Source organism: Rhinopithecus bieti, unplaced genomic scaffold (genome assembly GCF_001698545.2).
Source record: "Rhinopithecus bieti isolate Rb0 unplaced genomic scaffold, ASM169854v2 scaffold_30917, whole genome shotgun sequence".
NCBI lineage: Eukaryota > Metazoa > Chordata > Mammalia > Primates > Cercopithecidae > Rhinopithecus > Rhinopithecus bieti.
The window spans coordinates 194,999-216,017 of record NW_016813304.1 but is presented as its reverse complement, the minus strand read 5'-3'; the positions used below and the strand labels follow the sequence as shown (position 1 = coordinate 216,017).

The 21,019-nt window shown below is 37.0% G+C and overlaps 2 protein-coding genes across 3 annotated transcripts in view; both read left to right on the top strand.

The window, feature by feature from the left end:
- Nucleotides 1-1,217: 1,217 nt before the first annotated feature.
- OR2D3 (olfactory receptor family 2 subfamily D member 3) lies at nt 1,218-6,887 on the top strand. Its single transcript, XM_017847962.1, has 2 exons — nt 1,218-2,322; nt 6,597-6,887. Exons 1-2 carry the CDS (start codon nt 1,642-1,644, stop codon nt 6,885-6,887), a joined length of 972 nt encoding a protein of 323 aa, XP_017703451.1. The 5' UTR covers nt 1,218-1,641.
- ZNF215 (zinc finger protein 215) overlaps nt 6,714-21,019 on the top strand; it is a 30,229-nt gene continuing 15,923 nt past the window's right edge. For both annotated transcript variants that reach the window (XM_017847966.1, XM_017847965.1), the window contains exons 1-3: nt 6,714-7,059; nt 7,970-8,115; nt 12,922-13,500. In XM_017847966.1, coding sequence (XP_017703455.1) covers nt 13,101-13,500 — 400 coding nt within the window. In that variant the 5' untranslated portion in view covers nt 6,714-7,059; nt 7,970-8,115; nt 12,922-13,100. The remainder of the gene's footprint in view (nt 7,060-7,969; nt 8,116-12,921; nt 13,501-21,019) is intronic.

Below are 21,019 nucleotides of genomic sequence, written 5' to 3'. Positions count from 1 at the left end.
AGGGAGGGATTGCATTGGGGAGTTATACATGATATAAATGATGAATTGATGGGTGCTGACGAGTTGATGGGTGCAGCACACCAACATGGCACAAGTATACATATGTAACAAACCTGCACGTTATGCACATGTACCCTAGAACTTACAGTATATTTAAAAAAAAAAAAAAGTGTAACATATACACAATGGAATACTATGCAGCCATGAAAAAGAATGAAATCATGTTCTTCACAGCAACATGGATGCAGCTCAAAGCCATTATCCTAAGCGAACTAAGGAAGGAACAGAAAACCAAATACCGCATGTTCTTACTTGTAAGTGGGAGCTAAACATTGGGTACACATTGACATAAAGATGGGAACAACAGACACCGGGGACGACTAGAGTGGGGAGGGCGAGGTTGGGGGAAATGGCTGAAAAACTACTTCTTGGATACTATGCTCACTACTTGGGTGGCAGATTCATTTGTACACCAAACCTTAGCATTTGTACTCCAAATTTTGTAACAAACTTGCACATGTACCTTAATTCTAAAATAAAAGTTGAAGAAAAATAAAATTATTTAAATTTTTTTCTGACATCTCCCTCCAACATTTTTCTCGGTTTGTGGCTTATCTTATGATTCTATTATCTCACAGTAGTCTTTCAATTTGTGTGGCAAATTCTGCACATATTTTTCTTCATGGTTTCTTAGAAAGTATTTGTGTTTTCAAGTCTGGTCCTATCCAAATATCACAAAATTTTAATTTATTTTTTCTTTTGTATTGCTTTAATTTTAATATTTTATTTCTTAATCCAAACAGTTTGGCCTTTAGTGTAGGATAGCTAAGGCTTTACTTTTAAACCCAGCAAAAGTCTGTTGCTTCTTAATAGGTCAAATTAAGTTTGATTCCTGAAAACCACTTCACACTTTTGAAGTATATGTTATAATTAAATATGTGGTATTTTAAATAGTTAGTGGTAGAGTTTTCCACATAAGGATAGTCCTAACAGTATATACAGTCATTTCCTAACAGTATATTTATAGCCAGTTAGAAAATCCACATGAACTCTAACATCCTTACATCAGAACTAGCCAAGAGGGCTTTAACAGTATTATACTTTATTAAAAAGCAGTACTGTGGAGAGAGGATTTGGAAAATAACTAACTTGGTTTAAATTGCAACCAATTAATAATAATAAATATATGCATTTATTGTTAATCAGAACAAGCTGGATAGCAAAGAGCTAGAAATACTCAACTAGGTGTCAGTTTTAACATGACCCTCTTCTACAAGATTTGATGTCATAGACCCAACAAAAATGTGTTCTTTCTTCTTGTGCCAAACAGGTAAACAGGCAAAAGTATCAATGGGAGAAGAACACCAAACCTTTGTGTCCAAGTTTATCTTCCTGGGCCTTTCACAGGACTTGTAGACCCAGATCCTGCTATTTATCCTTTTCTTCATCATTCATCTGCTGACTGTGCTTGGAAATCTGCTCATCATCATTCTCATCTTCCTGGATTCTCGCCTTCACACTCCCGTGTATTTTTTTCTTATAAATCTCTCCTTTGCAGATCTCTGTTTCTCTACTAGCATTGTCCCTCAAGTGTTGGTTCACTTCCTGGTAAAGAGGAAAACCATTTCTTTTTATGGGTGTATGACACAGATAATTGTCTTTCTTCTGGTTGGGTGTAGAAAGTGTGTGCTGCTGGCTGTGATGTCCTATGACCGGTATGTGGCTGTCTGCAAGCCCTTGCGCTACTCCACCATCATGACCCAACGGGTGTGTCTCTGGCTGTCCTTCGGGTCCTGGGCCAGTGGGGCACTAGCGTCTTTAGTAGATACCAGCTTTACTTTCCATCTTCCCTACTGGGGACAGAATATAATCAATCACTACTTTTGCGAACCTCCCGTCCTCCTGAAGCTGGCTTCCGCAGACACTTACAACACAGCAATGGCCATCTTTTCAATGAGCGTAGTAATTCTCCTGGCCCCTGTCTCCCTGATTCTTGTTTCTCATTGGAATATTATCTCCACTGTTATCCAGATGCAGTCTGGGGAAGGAAGGCTGAAGGCTTTTTCCACCGGTGGCTCCCATCTTATTGTTGTTGTCCTCTTCTATAAGTCAGGAATATTCACCTACATGCGACCAAACTCCAAGACTACAAAAGAATGGGATAAAATGATATCTGTGTTCTATACAGTGGTGACTCCAATGTTGAACCCCATAATTTATAGACTGAGGAACAAAGATGTTAAAGGGGTTCTCAGGAAACTAGCTGAGAGAAAGTCCTTCTCTCATAGGCATAGACCTCTGAGTCTGACTTTTAGAGCTATGGTAACATCCTTTAAAAAGGAGCAAGATTTTAGTAGGCAATTATGAATTAGGTTATTTCAGGAAGAAGTATGAAAATGAACATGTTCTAAAAACTGTGAATACTACAATATAAACAAGAACATAGGAAAAAAATAAAAGCATGAAAAGTTAGGTCATTTCCTGATTGTAAAAGGTGTTGGGTGCTACTGTGAGGAGTTTGTAGTTAATTCAGCGGCCATGGGCATGTTTTAAGCACAGTCACAATTGAATCTAGGAGGTTTCAACCAGATTATTCTGAAATAACAGCTAATACAAATTCCAAGCATAAGTCTAACATCAAAGACATCTCAAGTTTGTATGTCTTCAGCATACAAACCTTAGAATAGGCTCTGATTAAAACAATTGAAGTATCTGTAAGAATCTTTAATACTGGGTTCATTAGATCCTAGAGCATTTCAGCTTGTGAAAAGGTATCAGAGAAAATAATACTTCCTAGTTCTTCATATTCTCTCCTGAAAATCCCCCAAAATTTTATATAATCACCTCAAATTTCATGTAAGCATAGACTATCAGAGTAAAAAGGGAATTCAATAGTAATATAGTCCAACCACATACCTGAGACTTAAATTATTCCATAATATCTCTATCGAATAATTGTTCAGCATTTGCCTAACCAGGAATGATACAGGTCCTTACTCCATTGGGCCACTCTCTTTCATATAAAGGTAGTTTTTACTATTACAGAGATCTTCCTCATAAGTCAAAATTACTTTTCCTCTGTCTTCAACCTAGTTTCTCTAGTTTTAGTCTTAGAGCAATTGTCGTTATTCTTCTGTACCAGAACACACTAGGTCAATTTCTGTATTTGCCCAAATTCAATTGTCTCTGCCAACTGCCATTAGTTTCTTTACAATTTCTTTATCTAACATGCTTTGGTACCCTGTATTCATCTTGGTCATCCTCTTTTGAATGAGCCCAATTTACCTAATGAGTATTTCTTTAAAAAACAAAAAAGAAATTAGAATTTTAGAAATTAGAGTTTACCAATTCTAGGGTGACCCCTCCATAGGCTTCAATGCCTGCACACCATGTCACACTGTGGCCCAACTTCTCTAAAATAGTCAATTCCAGAGTCTACTTCAGTTCCTCATAAAACCGTAATACAAATACACTGGCTGGTAGCCACTTCGCTCTTTCACTTAAACTTCTAACATTCACATGTTTAGAGGTGGTTTTCTATGGTAACTATTCTACAGCCATCATGCACATGGGGTCCAGAAACCACAGACCTCAGATTGACTGTGTAGAAGTCCCCTCCAGTGAAGAGCTATCCAATAGCTGTACTTATTTCTTTCTTCTTTAATTCATACATACATACATCCATTTTAAAACCAGCTATTGATCTTTTATTTCATTTTATCTTATCCAATTCTGAGTGTATTTTATATACCCAGAGTAATGACTGAGACATTATGTATTTTAATACATATTTTTTACTATCTTTTAAAAATTTACTGGAACTGTACCACAATAGGCAAACTTTAATCTGGGGTATGATAATCACTGAAAACCTTCATTCAAATGATATGTGTTAGTTGAGGTGATATAGAGAAGGATAGGAAATTTTTAGTTGACTTTGGTAACTTTGGCTGCTAGTTATGATCTAGATGAGATCTATTTCAGTGAATAGAGGAAAAATAAGAAAATGTAAACAGACATTTGGAGATGTTTTGCCATGAGGGAGAAGGAGGAAATGAGGTGTGGTTAGGAAAGTGGGATTGTGGGGGTTTTATTCATTTTATTTTATTTTAGATGCTTAGGCTACTCCCCCACCCATTCCTTGCAGATTCTAGCCCCTGACTCACTGCCACTTTCCCAAAGATACTGCTCCTATGTTATAGTTCTTGGTTATTTTAATTTTCACATAGAATGAAATATTCAAATAGTTTGCATTCTGAGATTCCTTATTCCTCGCTTCTTTAATGATTTCAGCTACTCATTCCCATGGTCATTCTTAAATATCGACATTAATGATAACTGCCATTCCCTTCTGACCACATTTCAAACACACTCCTGAGTAAAATAAAATGATTGCTGTTTTAAAGCACTAAATTTTGAAATGGTCTGTATGCAGCAATGGATTACTGACACATTGAGAATTATGTTCCCACTCATTCCACCAAAATAGATGCCAGTGGGGCTTCTTCACAAAGCTGTCTGCATGAAACCACTACTTCCCATGCTAGGGAGGGAAGGGGAAAATAAAGACTCAAAAAATTTCTAATGAAAACATATTTAATACATACACCAAGAAATCATCACAATGATGATACATCAGTCAGGGTTTTTAGTTTCAAGTAACAGAAACTAAGCATGATTTAAGTTAAAAGTAAAAATATTGAAATAATATTTGAGCCATGTAACCAGAACCACAGACCAAAATCGTACCACAGAATTGGTCCTATGAAGACAAGACTTCCATTTAGCACTAGAGGCATGATTTACCTGCCAACACCATCAGGACAGGACACTGCTGCCAGAGCTGCTGATTCTGGAAACTGAATATTGCTGCATCCATTGCCACTGTTGGAAAGAAAAAAATATATGTCTTCTGACAAAAACAACCTGAGCCGGGTGATCAAACTGAACAACAACAATGATAAGTCATGTTGATAGTATGTACCTGTGATGTGATGTAATAAAAATGGTACTCTATCTCTGTGACCTTCATCTCCAGTCTAACCACAGGAAAAACATCAGAAAACTCCCAATAGAGGGAGATCATACAAAATGCTTGACCAGTACTCCTCAACACTGCCAAGGTTATCAAACACAAAGAAAGTATGAGAAACCGTCACAGTCAAGAAGAGCCTAAAGAGACATGACAACCAAATGTAATGTGATATTCCAATTGGGATCCTGCATCAGAGAAAAGAAAAAAGATAAAAACAAAACAAATAAACCAACTAAAGAAATCTGGTCTTTACCAACCTGGACAACATGGCAAAAATCCATCTCTACAAAAAATACAAAAAAAAAAAAAAAAAAAAAATAATTAGCCAGGCCTGGTGACAAGCACCTGTAGTTCCAGCTACTTGGGAGGCTGAGATGGGAGGATCACATGAGCTCGGGGAGCTCCAGGCTACAGTGAGCTGTCACACCACTGCACTCCAGCCTAGCAGCCTGGGTGACAGAGTGAGAACCAGTCAAAAAAAAGAAGAAAGAAAAGAAGCAAGCAAGGAAGAGAAAGAAAGAAAAGAAAAGAAAAAAAAATAAAAAGAAAGAAAGAGAAAGAAAGGAAGAAGGAAGGAAGGAAAAAAGAAAAGGAAAGAAAAAATAAAAGGAAAGAAAAAAGAAAAGAAGAAATCAGAATAAAGTATTGTGGACTTAATAACGTATCAATGTTATTTCTTTTTTTATTTTATATTTTATTTTATTTTCTTAGTTGTAACAAATATACTATAATAATGTAAGAGGGTAATAATAGGGAAAACTAGTTGTGGAGTAAAAGGTAACTCTCTATATTACCTTCTCAATGTTTCCAAAACTGTAAATCCAAAACTGCTCTAAAAAATAAAGTCTATTTAAAAACAAACAAATAAAAGAAACTATATGGTGTGTCCTTGTTTTTTTTGTGTCACTAGCTGTTCAAAGTTGTCATCTTGTTTTACCTTAGTCAACTCCTGGCCTAAATATAAAGCTCTCTCTGGTTTAAGTTCTTTCACTCTGCTCCTACAGCACTGTTTACATGCCTCTGTGCAAGCACTAATCATATTATCATGTACTTAATGTCACCAAGCATTCTGTACTTTGTGACACACACATCCTTCCCTCTGTGTCTCCGCACCCACCAGATTTCCTCCTACCTCTCAGGCTGATCCTCCTCCTTTTTTTTTTTTTTTTTTGCAGGTCCGCCTTCCTGTTGGTATTCCCCGGGCCAATCCCAGCCCATTTCCTTCTATTCTATTTTCTCTCTTCCTCTCTGTCTCTCCCTCTGCAATCCTATTCCAATGAATAGCATCAATCACCATCTACGCAGATTGACACAAATTTTACAGGTCTAGCCCCAGACATCTCTAAACTCCCAGATGCTTACATCCAAATACCTAACTGACAGTGCTTCTCGGATGCCACAAAGTACCTAATTCTTAACAAGCCAAAACAGAACAACGAACTGCAAGACCTCTTACTTCCATACAAAACTGAATGAATGAATCTGTGAACTAATAAACCAATAAAGACCATGTAAGACACAGACAATGTCTTGATGAAATTGTCATTGTTTTTGATTGCAGACAAATGAGGTGTGGGGAAAAGAAAGGCGATTTGGACTCGTTTTCCCAGACGGGATGAGGAAGCGCCGGAAGTATGACGCTTATTTCTTTAAGCCATCAGAAGCGCCTCGTCAGTCTATTCACAGGGCCAGAGTTCCAAGAGTGAGGCGTGGGCGGGGCCTGCAGAAAGGGGCGGGGTTTGAAAAGACCCGCTCTACCTTACCCACCCAGGTGGCGGGGGCTACTGGGGTTCCTTCCATAGCTGGTGCGCGTGCGCAAGAGTGCGCCGAGTTGTACGGTCGCAATATATGAAACTCAGAGCGGGCTGTGAGTTGAGGGTTCGCGAGGTCAGGGATTCCTAGTTGCAGCGTGATTACCAACACCAGCTCCCTTCACTGTCCAAGACAGAGATTCCGCGGCTCCTCTCAGACCTGGCGCTTGGGAGTGACTGAACGGGCCCCTGAAGAGGAGCGGTGGCTCACAGGTATCACCCTCGTTGGTGGGCAGTGGGCACGCGGGGGCTTGGGATTGGGAATCACGCTTGAGGGCGTCCATGCGGAACGTGCAGCTCCCCTCAGCTTGCTTGCAGTTACCCAATTTCCACGCTGCCCTCCAAGGTCTGTGCCTGAGAACCCGGCGGAGGGCGCGAGCTGACTGGAGGGATGGAAACGTGGGCTGCGGAAGTAAGACAAGCGTGAGAGCAGCGACAGAGGGCTAGGGATGGGCGGCGGGACGGCTAGGGTCAGGATCCAGCTCCGCTAAAGCAAGGATTTAACCACACTCCTGTGGCCTCTTCCATTCTGTAATAGGGGCAGTCTCCAGACGCTCAAAGTGGTTAGTATGTTATGATCAGCTGGCTTGGGAATGGCTGGTATTGATGCCTTATGGAAAAACCAAGTGTGACTGACAATGGAGTTTTAATTCCATATTGCCTTGTTTTCCCAGTCATTCCTGGCCACCTCCCTAAAACATGAAAACCTCCAAGTATCGTACTTATTTTAATATAGTTATTTCTCCATTTACTATAAGTGACTTATATTCAGTCACTTATTTGCAAACTGTTTTCTGTTCCTCTTTATCTGAGCTAATCTCGCCAGGTGGTTCTTACCTCAAGCAGCTGTTCCACCTACAACCTGTTTGGTTAGAAATAACCCTCTTCACAGACAGTACCCTTTTTCCATAATTAGCAGCTGTTCAAGTTCCTTGCGGCCGTAAAACCGTAGAACTGGTGCCACCTGATTATCTTCGTCTAACCCTCCACTATGACGTTCGGGTCCCTCCGTCACAGTGGCACCGGCTCTGTGTCTTAATCCTGAATCCCACCTTTATATCAGAGGCATCTATTCAGTACTTTAGAGTTTAACGGTTATATTTCTTGGCTTTGTATATTCCAGTGTTCATGACTTACCATTTAAGCTACTTGAAGTCACGTCACACCTTGGATCTCTATCATCCAAACTGTTCCACCTCGGAAATCTTAATTAAATGCGGCATGCCATCCTGAACGTCTCTCCCTGTCCTAGCTCTGTAACTGTTTACAGTGAGTAATTCATTAATTTGTATTTTTCACCTACAAACCTCCCAGTATATTTGTTGCTTTTTTTTATTTCCTGAGTTGGATAGTTAATGCATCTCATTCTTGTTTAATTATATGTAAGGCTTTTCCATTGCCTATCAGGAGCTTCAGCTATGCTCTTTAGATTTTGACGTACAATGTTTTTACTGTTTTTAGATACTTTGCAGTTGTACTTTTGATTCTCTTCTTTTTTTCTTTTTCTTTTTTTTTTAGTAGCAAACATTTGAATTTTAAAGTAGGTGAAATTGTTTTTTCTATGTGGTTTTAATTTCTGGTGCATTCTAGTAATAAATGTGGTTTCCACTACTCTTGTTTACCATTTATCAAGGATTTTCTATTTGGTAGCCTAATAAATCACTTTCATAAATATTCCCATAGGTGCTTGAATAGAAACTACATTTTATCTAGTTCTATTTATTAGGCTAAGCATATTATTTATATCCGCTATACTATTACTTTTTCGACTTTGTCTGTCAAAGTCTAAGAAAGTTACCTAATATTCCATTTCTATTGTATCATTGTTGACTTCATTTCTTGTTTTCTGAGAATTTTGCTAAAAATGTTTCAAGTATGTTGTACATTTAATGATAGTTATATTTCATTGAGTTATAATCATTTAGTTTCCTCTAATGTATTTGTGCTTTTAATGCATTATAATTTTAATTCACTACACTCTTGAATATTTTTTGTTTGCCTAGTATATTTTAAAAATTATTTTACTTTCAGTTTTGGAGTTCTCATTTTGGATGTCTTTTGAGTTTTATATAGTTTGAGTTTAAATTTTTACCCAGTACATTTATTGTTGCAATTAACATCTTTGTTACTTTTACTTTTAGCATAAAGCTTTTCTATTTTGTCTTTGACATATGGCCTGTGAGCTTTTATTTTTTCCTTCTCCATTTTTGTTACTTTCAAAGTATCTGGGCCCATAGTTCATTTTTTTGTTGGACTCAATGATACTACTTCAGGACTATTCCACCAGTCATATTTAAGAGATCACTCGGCTGGTTGCTCACACCTGCAATCCCAGCACTTTGGGAGGCTGAGGTGGGTGGATCACCTGAAGTCAGGAGTTTGAGCCTGACCAACATGGTAAAACCCCATCTCTACTAAATACAAAAAATTAGTTGGGCATGGTGGCAGGTGCCTGTAATCCTAGCTACTTGGGAGGCTGAGGCAGGAGAATCACTTAAACTTGGGAGGCAGAGGCTGCAGTGAGCTGAGATTGTGCATTGCACTCCAGCCTGGGCAACAAGAGTGAAAACTCCGTCTGAAAAAAAAAAAAAGGAGAGATTTTGTTTACTGAGATTCTTTTCCCATAGCATTGTGCTTGTTTTCTTTAGTTGAGCTTGTGTGTAGAGGTGGTTCCAATTTGTTTTCTATGTCAGGTGAGATCATGAGTCCTCTAAGTGGGCCTTTCATCTGCAGAAAACTTCACTGAGCCAGTTGCACCCTCATTGTTGCTTGTTTTGTGTCCTCACGGGTTAAGGCTGAGTGGTATATTTTTAGAGCAAGTAAAGGAAGATGTGCCTGGAAATTGTTAGTGTCCTGAACAAATGCAATTGCATAAATCAAAAGTGGAGCTAATGAGGCCAGATCAGGAGGAGCGTGAATGTCAACAGTTGTGTCAGGTTTTCAGTCTATTGTATTATGGTGAGCCTTGGCAGATGTGAATGAGGAGAAAGATGGACTTGTGTTACGAGTTTGAGGAGATGTCAAGGAGCACCCCAGAGGGATTCATTGCAGGAAATCTTGTTTCAGGGCAACTGGAAGCAATTTTCTATCCAGTGAGACCCAGGAATAGCTCAAGAAAGGCACCATTGCCCTTTTCCTCCCCGGGCCATGACAACATAAAAGGGATCTTTCAAGCCAGAAGACACCTGCCTCTGTGGCTTTTCACTTGCTGTGGGAAATCCTTTGGTTAGCTTGCATTCACAGAGAAAAAAAAATTCTAAATAAATTGAATAAAGTTACAGGAAAATAGAGAAGATAGTACAACAGTGTGTCCATACACCCCTCCACTAATTTTTCCTATTAGTAATATTTTACATTAGTATAGTACCTTTGTTGCAATTAATAATACTACATTAACTAAAGTCCATGCTTTAAACTTGAATAAGTTTAATTTTTACCTAATGTCTTTCTTATATAGAATCCATCCAGTATACCACATTACATTCTGTTGTCATGCCTCCTTAGGCTTCTCTTGGCTGTGACAGTTTCTCAGACATTCCTTGTTTCTGATCATGCTGACAGTTATGAGGGAGTATTGGTTAAGTATGGAGACCATCTGTTGGAATTTTATGTTTTTCTCATTATTAGACTGGGGTTATGGGTTTAGAGCAGGAAGATCACAGAGGCAAAATGCCATTTTTATCACATTGTCTCAAGGCTACATCCTGCCAACATGACTTATTGCTATTGATGTTAATCTTGGTCATGTGGCTGAGGTGGTATTTGTCAGGTTTTTCCTCTGTAAATTTACCTTTCTCCTCCCCCAACATTTCCTCTTTGGCAGGAAATTCTTATGCAGAGTCCATACTCAAGGGGTGGGGTGGGGAGTTATGCTCTACCTTGTGGATGGCTGAGAATTTGCATAAATTATTCAGAATTTTTCTGCATAGATTTATTCTCCCCCATTTATTAATAAGTTGCCATTTATATCAGTGTGGCTCATGAGTATTAATTTGTTTTAATAATCTAATATTCTGTTGCTTATATTGTTCCAGATTTGGCCACAAGGAGCTCTTTCATTTGGCTCCTGTGTACCTTTGATGTGCCCCAATAAATGTTTCAGTTTCTTTTTTTTAAAAAAAATTTTTGAGCATTTCTTTACTTTCTGGCACTATAAGATGCTCCATGCTTATGTTATATGAGCCTCAGTCCTAGAATCAGCCATTTCTCCAAGAAATCCTGGTTCCTATTGGAGAATGGTATTAGAAACCAAGATCTGGGAGCTAATTGTTCTTTTGCTGCTGGGCTGTTCTTGCTTCTAGACCTACTTAGCCAACAGAGCAAGGAAATATGTGTTTATACTAATCTATGTATATATACATATATGTAAATATTTATGTAACCATCTTCATCCAATTCAGCCAAATACAAGTTCACACATAGGTCTCCAGCTCTAATCCATTATCACAAGGATCATTCTAGACTCCTTCCCTTGGTTTTCTGTAAATTTCTAGTCAAACATTGAGAAACCTGGCTCTTACCACTCATCTGCCACTAAACTATCTTTTAATAGTTCTGTGTGTCCTTCCCCTACTCTGTTCACTAATACTTATTTGAATGCTGAATGATCTATTCAGGCAGGCATTGCCATGGACAAAGTCACACAAACTTTTGGCCAATATGTAAGATCTAACATTGTAACATACATGTGTGCATATGATCTACTGAGTGCTTACTGTGTATCAAGAAATGAGATGAGAGCTCTTTTAATACCTATAATTTGATCAGATATTTTTATATCCATTTTACAGTTGAGAATGCAAATGCTCAGCTTTATACATATAGTAACTAGTACAGCTGGGATATAAACTCATGCATCTATGACTCCAAAGTATGTACTCTCATTTATATATCGCCTATAGCAGAGTTTCTAAACCTTGCAATTATCGACACTTTGGACTGGGTAATTCTTTGCTATAGGAGGCTATCCTGTGTAGGATATTTAGCAACATCCCTGGCTTTGACTTCCTAGAGGCCAGGTACAATCTCTAGCTATAACAATCAAAACTGTCTCTAGACATTGCCAAATTTCCCCTGTTGGCAAACTCTCCTGATTGAGAACTACTAACCTTTGATGATCATAATCAAAATGACACCTGAATAGTAAATTGCATCTGGACTTGGAGAACTGTAAATCAAATAGAAAGTTGTATCTGGACAGCCCTGAATGTAGTGACACCTATAATTTGGCAGACTCTTTGAGACAACCCATAAAGTTGTGCTCAGTTGTTATGAGAGATATTGGCTCCTGGGGGAATTCTTTTGAGTCAGAGTGTTTCCTATACCACGTTTATGGGTCTCATCTCCCTGCACTTGAGCTACACTCTGCAAAGACTCACACTGAAGAAAAATGCGTATTATTCTGCTAGGAAGTTGTTTTTTGCCTTCTGAGTAAATTGGTGCCAAATAAGACTAATAGTAATCTTGTGAGTCTAAATGTTCAGTTGCGCCTAAGACATCCCTGGTGGGCATTGCATAATTGTCCATAGTAAGCCCTAACAGATACAAACTTTTCACTGTAGTCTGGGAATCCACTTTTTGATTTATTACTAATAATAGTTTATGGATATTATTCTAGTATATTTTAAACAATTGTCTCTTACCTTAATTTCTAGTGCTATTGTCAGTTTCACTCATAGAATTTTATTAGCATTTAATAAGAACTTGGGATAAGGTTTTTCAGTCATATCTATTCTGAAACCTTAATATCCTACCTAAAGTTTAGTGTTGCTTAATTTTAAGGTAAAAATGGTTTGCTACCTGATATAGAATAAATCTAATTGTAATTCAATATGAAGTCTTTTTAAATCAAAGGACTCTTCATCATCTGTTTTGGTATATCTATTTATCTGTGTGTGTCCTTTGGGAAACTGGTTAGGAGAAAGGGAAAGCATATTTTCTAGTTTTAAGAAAGGAAAATAAAATAGAGAATCCAGATATGTATTTTTCTTAGGCAATTTTAATAGCAGTAGTTATGTTTTAAAACTATGCTAATATATGTTTGTTACCTGTGGGTTAATTTCTATCTTTTTTCAGTTGCTCAGGTATCTGAATACTGGCTTTGTGTATAAAGTTCCTGGAGCTTTCCTTCTTACCGTGAAATAACTTGGCTTAAATCACACTGCATATAGTACACAGGTGCTTAGCTCAAGCCTGAGAATTACTGCAATCTAGTAAGGTGGATTTGAACTACTGTGGGAGTTCTATTTAGGACGATGCAGCCTCTGAGCAAGTTGATGGCTATCTCAAAACCTCAAAACCTGTCTCTACATGAACAAAGAGAGGTTCTGAGAGCAGATATCTCTTGGCAGCAGGAAACTATCCCTGTCGTGGAGACACATGACTCTGAGGCATCTCGTCAAAAGTTCAGGCATTTCCAGTATTTGAAAGTGTCTGGGCCCCATGAAGCCCTGAGCCAACTCTGGGAGCTCTGTCTTCAATGGCTGAGACCAGAGATTCATACAAAGAAGCAGATTATAGAACTGCTGGTGCTGGAACAATTCCTGGCAATCCTGCCTGAAGAAGTCAGAACGTGGGTGAATTTACAACATCCAAACAACAGTAAAGATATGGTGACCCTCATAGAAGATGTGATTGAAATGCTTGAAGGTGAAGGTAAGAATATAAAAAAATTGAAGGTAAAATACTTGACCTTTCCCATGTAAAGAGAAACTATCTTTTTTTGAGGTCAGAGGGTATCAGGTGCCAGATCTTGAAGGACTTTATACTACTCTATTAGGCAGCCTTGACTTTATTCTGTAGGTAATAGAAATAGAGAATTAGATCTCACAGATTGGGTAGGGGAGTGAGACAGTTTGATTTGCCAGTTAAAAATATTATGTTGACATCAATTTAGAGCAAGAGTTGGTAAAATATGGCACATGGGCCACATATTTTTTTTAAAAAAGTGTTATTGGAACATAGCTATGTCCATTTACATTTTGTCTATGATTGCTTTTGTGCTATGAGGAGAGTTGGGTACTTGTAGCAGAGACTGTATTGTCCGCAAAGTCTAAAATATTTGTTATCTGCCCCTTTACAGAAAAAGTTTACTGATGTCTCACTTAAAGGAGAGAGATCTGAGGGTTCTGAAAATAGAAAAACCAGTTAGGCTATTGTGATAGATTAGGTGTTAGAGAATGAGCAGTGGGAAAGCAGGAGTTTGAACCTAGAGGAATTATAAACTTATAAATAGGATACCTTTTGACATAAATTCACATGTACTGGCCTGCATGAGTGGAATTTGGGAGTGGGGAGAGAAGTTGTAATACTTTAATTATGTGGCACATTTTATTTGAGGTTCCTGTGGGAGTTCCACAATGAATAAACCAATACATAGTTAACAGTATGCCTTCAGTGTTCAGAAAGAAAAGATTTGGAAGCTTATATGTATGGACAGAGAAGTAGGAGAAATACAAATCCTTGGGGAGCATCAATATTTAAGAGCTGGTCTAGATGTAACTATCAGTTACAGGAAATATAGAGGATAGTGGAACATGTTGAACTATACCATGATAATACCATTTGTAAAATCCAGACTGGGAAACTATAAGACAGTCTAGTTTTTAAGGGAATAGGGAGGAGTATGGCAAAGTGATATGGAGATTAGTTATACATCTTTTAAGTTTTTTAAATCATGTGAATGTGTGGACCTTATAAGACATGAGGCCATGAACTGGATATTTAATGAGGAATTATTGATTGGGGAGAGTGATTGCGTTGGTATCGTGGTTATATTTAGTCTTTGTCTAAAAAATATTTTTTAATGAGTAAAAGAAGAGAAGCCTGATAAGCAGCCTAGAAAGTAATAATCTAGGAAATCAGAGAACCAGAAAAGATTGGTATCTGAGTTAAGAAAGGAGAAATTTTCAAGAAGTGAATGTTCAACAATGGTATAACAAAAAGGTCCTATTAAGATCAATATTAAAAATAATTCATTGAAATTGTTGATTAGGAGTAATTTTAAGGTTTAGTTGGAGCAGTTTTAGAGGATTTGAGGGGTGCTTCTTTGTAGTGAGTTGTATTAGTTTTCTATTGCTACTATAATAAATTACCACAAACTTGGTGGCTTAAAACAACATGAATGTATTATTCTACAAGTCTGTAGATCAGAGATCCAACACGGGTCTCCCTCAGCTAAAATCAAGGTAAAGGTGGTACCGTTTTCTTTCTGGGACTTATGTTCCCCTTCCCATGTCTTCAAAGCTAGCAACAATGGGCCAAGTCCTTTTCACACTGCCACATCTCTGACACTTTATTCTGTTGTCATAGCTCTTGCTCACTCATGGTGCTTCTCACTATCTCACCACACTGGGAAAGGTTCCTCACTTTTCAGGATTCATGTAATTAGATTGTGATCACCTGGATAATTCAGGATGCTCTCCCTCATCTTAAGGTCCTTGATTTTAATCACATCTGCAGAGTCCTTCTTGCCATGTATCCAAGGACTAAGACGTGGATATCTTTGGGGGCTGCTATTCTGCCCATCATATGAGTTAAAAAACATAGGTTTGAGGTGGGAATATGATCATGATTATAGACTATTCTTGAGAAATCTAGTAGAAAAGACAAATGAGAGGTTGCAGGGTAATACAGAACTGAAGAAAGTCTTTTGGTTGTTTCTTTGGTTTGTCTGGTGGCTCTCTGAAAAACCTGCTCATAGGGCTTGCCCTTATTTTACCTAGCTCAAAAGTCACTCAGAACTGAGTTGGCTACCTGGGGTGTATTTGTCAAAAACATTTCATGGAAAATGTATTAGCTACTGCTGTCTGAGATAATAAATAACAGTTGAGATGCTGAAGAATGATATGCTTTGAGGGAATAAGGGATTTTGAAAGCTCCCACGTATTTCTGAAAATCTGGAAGACTGAAGACATGTTTAGAAAGACCTGAGAAAGCCCTAACTCTTATCTCTAACTGACCTTCAGGTGCTACACAAGCAAGAAGTGAAGAATAATGTAGAGTTAAAAGTGTCTGACTGAGTGAGTGTGCCCTAATACACACAATGCATCTGCAGAGACCAAGTGATGGTTTTTGTTTTTGATATTATTTTTTTTTTTTTTTTTTTTTTGTTTTTTGATATTATTTTTATGTTTCAAGGCATTTAAGAAAATCTCTGTGATATCACAAGCTGACCACTAAGCTGAGGGAACAGATTCATGCAGGTAAACACAACATGGAATATAGACTTTACAAAATTAGTTCAAAAGTTACTAAATGAGCAAAAACTACAACAGTTAGAGCCTCAAAATATATGAAGCAAATACAGAAGTGAAAGAGAAATAGATCAAGAATAATTATTGGAGATTTCACCCCAATTTTATTAACAGAAATACTAGAAAAAAGATTAAAAAGGAAATAGAAGACTTGAGAAACACTATAAACTGACTTGAACTAACAAATATACAGAGTGTACTACCCAAAAAACAACAGAAGATACATTTTCAAGTATACATGGAATAGTCTCCAGGATAGACCAAATGTTAGACTAAAAAACAAGTTTCAGTACATTTAAGTAGATTAATATCTCATGAAGTATCTTTTCCAACTATAGCAGAATTAGAAATCAATAACAAGGAAATCTGGATAATTCACAGATAAGTGGAAATTAACAGTCACATAATCAATGGGTCAAAAAGGAAAGCACAAAGGAAATGAAAAAATATTTTGAGAAATGGAAACAAAAATACAACATATCAAAACGTATGACATACAGTGAAGGCATGGCTCAAATTATAGCTATAAATGCCTACATTAAAAAAAGAGATCTCAACCCTCTACCTGAAGGAACTAGAAAAAGAAAACCTAAAAGCAAGATGAAGAAAGAAAATAAATATTAGAGAAAAGATAAATGATGTGGAGAACACAAAAGTAATAGAACCAACAAAACTGAAAGTTGGTACTTTGAAAAGATCAACAAAATTGACAAAGGTATAGCTACACTGACCAAGAAAAAGAGGACTCAAATTACTAAAATCAGGAAAAGTGGGGATATTACTACTGACTTTGCATAAAATGAAAGGGCTCATGAGAGAATACTACGAGCAATTAAATGCCAACAAATTGCACTTAGATGAAATTCACAAATTCCAAAAACACAAATGACCAAAACTGACTGAAGAAATAGAAAATCTGAACTCAACTCACCAATAACAAAAGACTGAATTAGTTATTTTTAAACTTTCAACAAAGAAAACTCAAAGATGATATGGCTTCACTGGTGAATTCTACTAAACTTTTGAAAAATTAACACCAGTATTCTCAAACTCTTCCAAAAAACAGGAGGAATACTTTTAACTTATCCTGTGAGGCAAGTACTAATCTGATGCCAAAGCCTGACAAAGACATCATAGCAAAAGAAAAATGGCAAACCAAATCCAACAGCATTTTAAGAGGACTATACAAAATGACTTAGTGGGATTTATACCAGGAATGCAAATATGGTTCAACAAATGAAAATATATCAGTGTTGTACATCATATTAACACAATGAAAAGGGAAAAATTATATGATTATCTCAATTGATGCAGAAAAAGCATCTGACAAAATCCAATGCCCTTTTATGACAAAAAATAAAAAACAGACTAGAAGTGAACTCACTCAACCTGACAAAGGGCATTTATAAAAAACCCACAGTTAACATTATACTTGATGAACTTGATGAACAAGTGAAAGCTTTGTTCTTAGAATCAGGAACAAGACAAGAATGTCCACTCTTGCCACTTCTATTCAATGTCATACTGAACATTCTAGCTAGTGCAATTAGGCAAGAAAAAAAGAAAAGGTATCATGATTGAAAAGGAAGAAGTAAAACTATCCCTACTGGCAGATGTTATACTCTTATATAGCCAAAATTCTAAATAACCCAGTAAAAAACTATTAGACCTAATAAATTCAAAGTTGCAGGATGCAAGATCAACAAAAATAGGTTATGTGCCTATAGCAGTGAATGACCCTAAAAAGAAACCAAGAAAATAATTTCATTTATAATATGTGAAAAATAAAAGAGAGGTGTAGGACTTGTCTGCTGAAGACTACAAACCGTTGTTGAAATTAAAGACCTAAGTAAATCCTGCGTTCACATATTGGAAAACTTAATATCATAAAGATAATACTCCCCCAAAGCAATCTACAAATTCAAATGCAATCCCTATCAAAATCCCAGCTGCTTTTTTTTTTTTTTTTTTTTTTTTTGGAAATGGAAATTTGGTCCTAAAATTCATATGGAATTGGAAAGGACCCAAGATAGTCAAACCGCCTTCATAAAGAAGACAGTTTTACAATGTATACTTCTCAATTTCAAAACTCACTAAAAAACTGCAATAATCAAAGCTATATGGTATTGGAATAGAATTAAGAGTCCAGAAATAAACTCATACATCTATGTCCAATTAATTTTTGACAAGGGTGGCAAGGCATTAAATGAGAAAATAATAGTTTTTCAACAAATGTTGCTGGGACCACTTGATTTCCATATGCAAAAGATTGGAGTAGGGGCCTTACCTCATATCATGCATAAAAGTTAACTCAAAATGGGTCAATTGTCTAAATATAAGAGCTAAAGTCATAAAATTCTGAGAAGAAAATATAGAAATAACTCTTCATCACCTTAAGTTTGGTAATCAATGATTAGCTATGACACCAAAAATACAAGAAACAAAAGAAAAAATAGATAAATTAGACCATCAAAATTAAACAGTTTTTTGCATCAAAAGACACCATCAAGGCAGTGAAAAACCTACAGAATGAGAAAAACATTTTGAAAATATATCTGATAAGGGTCTAATATCAGGAAAATATAAAGAACTCTTACAATTCAATAACAAGATAAGCAACACAGTTTTTTAAATGGACAAAGGACTTGAATGGATATTTTTCCAGAGAAGATATACAAATGGCCAAAAAGTATAGGAATAAATGTTCAGGATCACTAGTCATTAGAGAATTGCAACTCAAAACCATAATGACACCCACTAGGATGGCTATAATGAAGGAAAAAGAATAGGGTTAGCTAGGATATGGAGAAATTGTTTGGAATTGTATGTCGTTGTTGGGAATATAAAGTGGTTCAGCCACTGTGAAAAACAGTTTGGTGGTTCCTCAAAAAATTAAACATAGAATTACCATATACCCCAGAGAATTCAAGACACATATTCACATTAAAAAGTGGAAACAACCCAGATATCCATCAACTGTGCTATATACCTACAATGGAGTATTATTCTGCCATAAAAAAGAATGAAGTACTGATACATGTTTAAAAAAAAAATGTTTGGAACTCCAAAACATTATGCTAAGTGAGAGAAGTCAGACACAAAAGGTCACATACTATATGATTCAATTTATGTGGAATGTCCAGAATAGGCAAATTTGTAGAGACAGTATGAGGAAAGGGAGTGTATGGGAGTGACTCCTAAATGAATATGGGGCTCTTTCTTGGTAATGAAAATGTTCTGGAATTACATAGTGGTGATCATTGCACAACATTATGAATGTATTAAAAGCCACTGGATTATATTCTTTAAAATAGCTAATATGGTGAATTTTACATTATGTGAATTTTACCTTTTCTTAAACTTAGTTCTAAGCTTAATAGAGAATGAAGTGACTTCACTAGAGCCATGATAGAATGGGAGAAAATTAAAGAATCAATGTAGTGTAGTGGGACTCTGATAAAAGTTGGAGAATATGCAAAAAGCAAGGATGTGAAAATTGAAAGGATAGGAGGATGCAGTTATTGATTATCTAATTTTATACGCATGGTAGGATAGTTCTAACTAATAAAAACCAGAGTATAAGCAAGGAAGTAGATTGGTTGCTGATGGTTATTAGAGATAAGAAAGTCAAAGTTCTATCAGTCTGGGTTGCTGGAAGGGGTGTCTGTGCCAGTGTTGAAGTAACCTATTAAAAGACTGTCAGGATTTGGGGTGAAAAGCAACAATGTGAACCAAGTAACCACAGTTTTTATTGGCCTAGTACGATTACTTTAGTGTTGGTCATTCACAATACACTAGGCTCTCTGAGGGCAGGTATTTGTGTATCTCGCACATAGGAGATAGTAAATATGTGTTGAAAAAATGGATGTGTGATAGCTTAATATATTATAACATCAAGAACAGTATAGTTAAATGGCATAAACCAGTAAGAAATATTTTTGCATGACAGAAAATACTAGGAAGTGGAAGGGAGGTACAAGTAGATCAGAAAAATTTCCAAGATCATAGTGCTTACAGGATGGAAAAAGGTGCCTTTGATGATGCCAATATCCATTTAGCAAGGGAGAAGGAAGAGTCTATAAAGAACTTGAGAATGTATATAGATGTTTCTTTGAATGGAATGAGGGTTTCGGAGAACACGATGGTAAAAGTTCAAGAAGGGGAGGTCAGCAGAGAAGAACTAAGGGAAGAAAAGGATATTCAGAGAGAGCAATAAATAAGAGGATAGCTGATTGGAGGGATTTGCACCTTTCCAAGATACCTCAAGAATTTCCAAGAATGTCAAGAACAAGGAACAACATTGTACTGACTGTCCTTAAGATTATGGAATTGAGCAGACTGACATTCTACAAAGTGTTATATAGACCTGAGTAAAGTTAACAGATCTCAGGGCCAGGCTCACACTTGTAATCCCAACTCTTTGGGAGGCTGAGGCAGGAGGATCACTTGAGGCCAAGAGTTCAAGACCAGCCTGGGCAGCATTGAAAGATCCTGTCTCTAAAGAAAAAAAGAAAAAATATAAAACAAAAAACAAACATTATCCGAGCATGGTGGCACATGCTTGTAGTCCTTGCTATTCAGGAGGCTGAGGCAGGAGGATTGGTTGAGCCCAGGAGTTTGAGATTGTGGTAAGGTGTGATTGCACCATACTGCACTGCAGCCTAGACTGAGCGAGACCCTCTTTTAAAACAAACAACAAAAAAAGTTAGACCGTAATATTTACAGCATTCACATGGTACGTTGCTGAGAAATTTGGATTTTTGTTTGCTTTTATTCAGACAGGGTCTCACTTGTCACCAGGCCTGGAGTGTGGTGGTGCGATCACCACTCACTGCAGCCTCGACCTCCTAGGCTCAGGTGATCCTCCTCCCTCAGCCTCCCAAGTAGATGAGAACACATACACACACCACCATACCTGG

Excerpts from the sequence above, each read along its gene's own strand:
- OR2D3 (XM_017847962.1), top strand. The coding sequence starts at position 1,642 with ATGACACAGATAATTGTCTTTCTTCTGGTTGGGTGTAGAAAGTGTGTG. Across the intron at positions 2,323-6,596 it reads GTCTGACTTTTAGAGCTATG|ACAAATGAGGTGTGGGGAAA; the intron begins GTAACATCCTTT and ends TTTTGATTGCAG.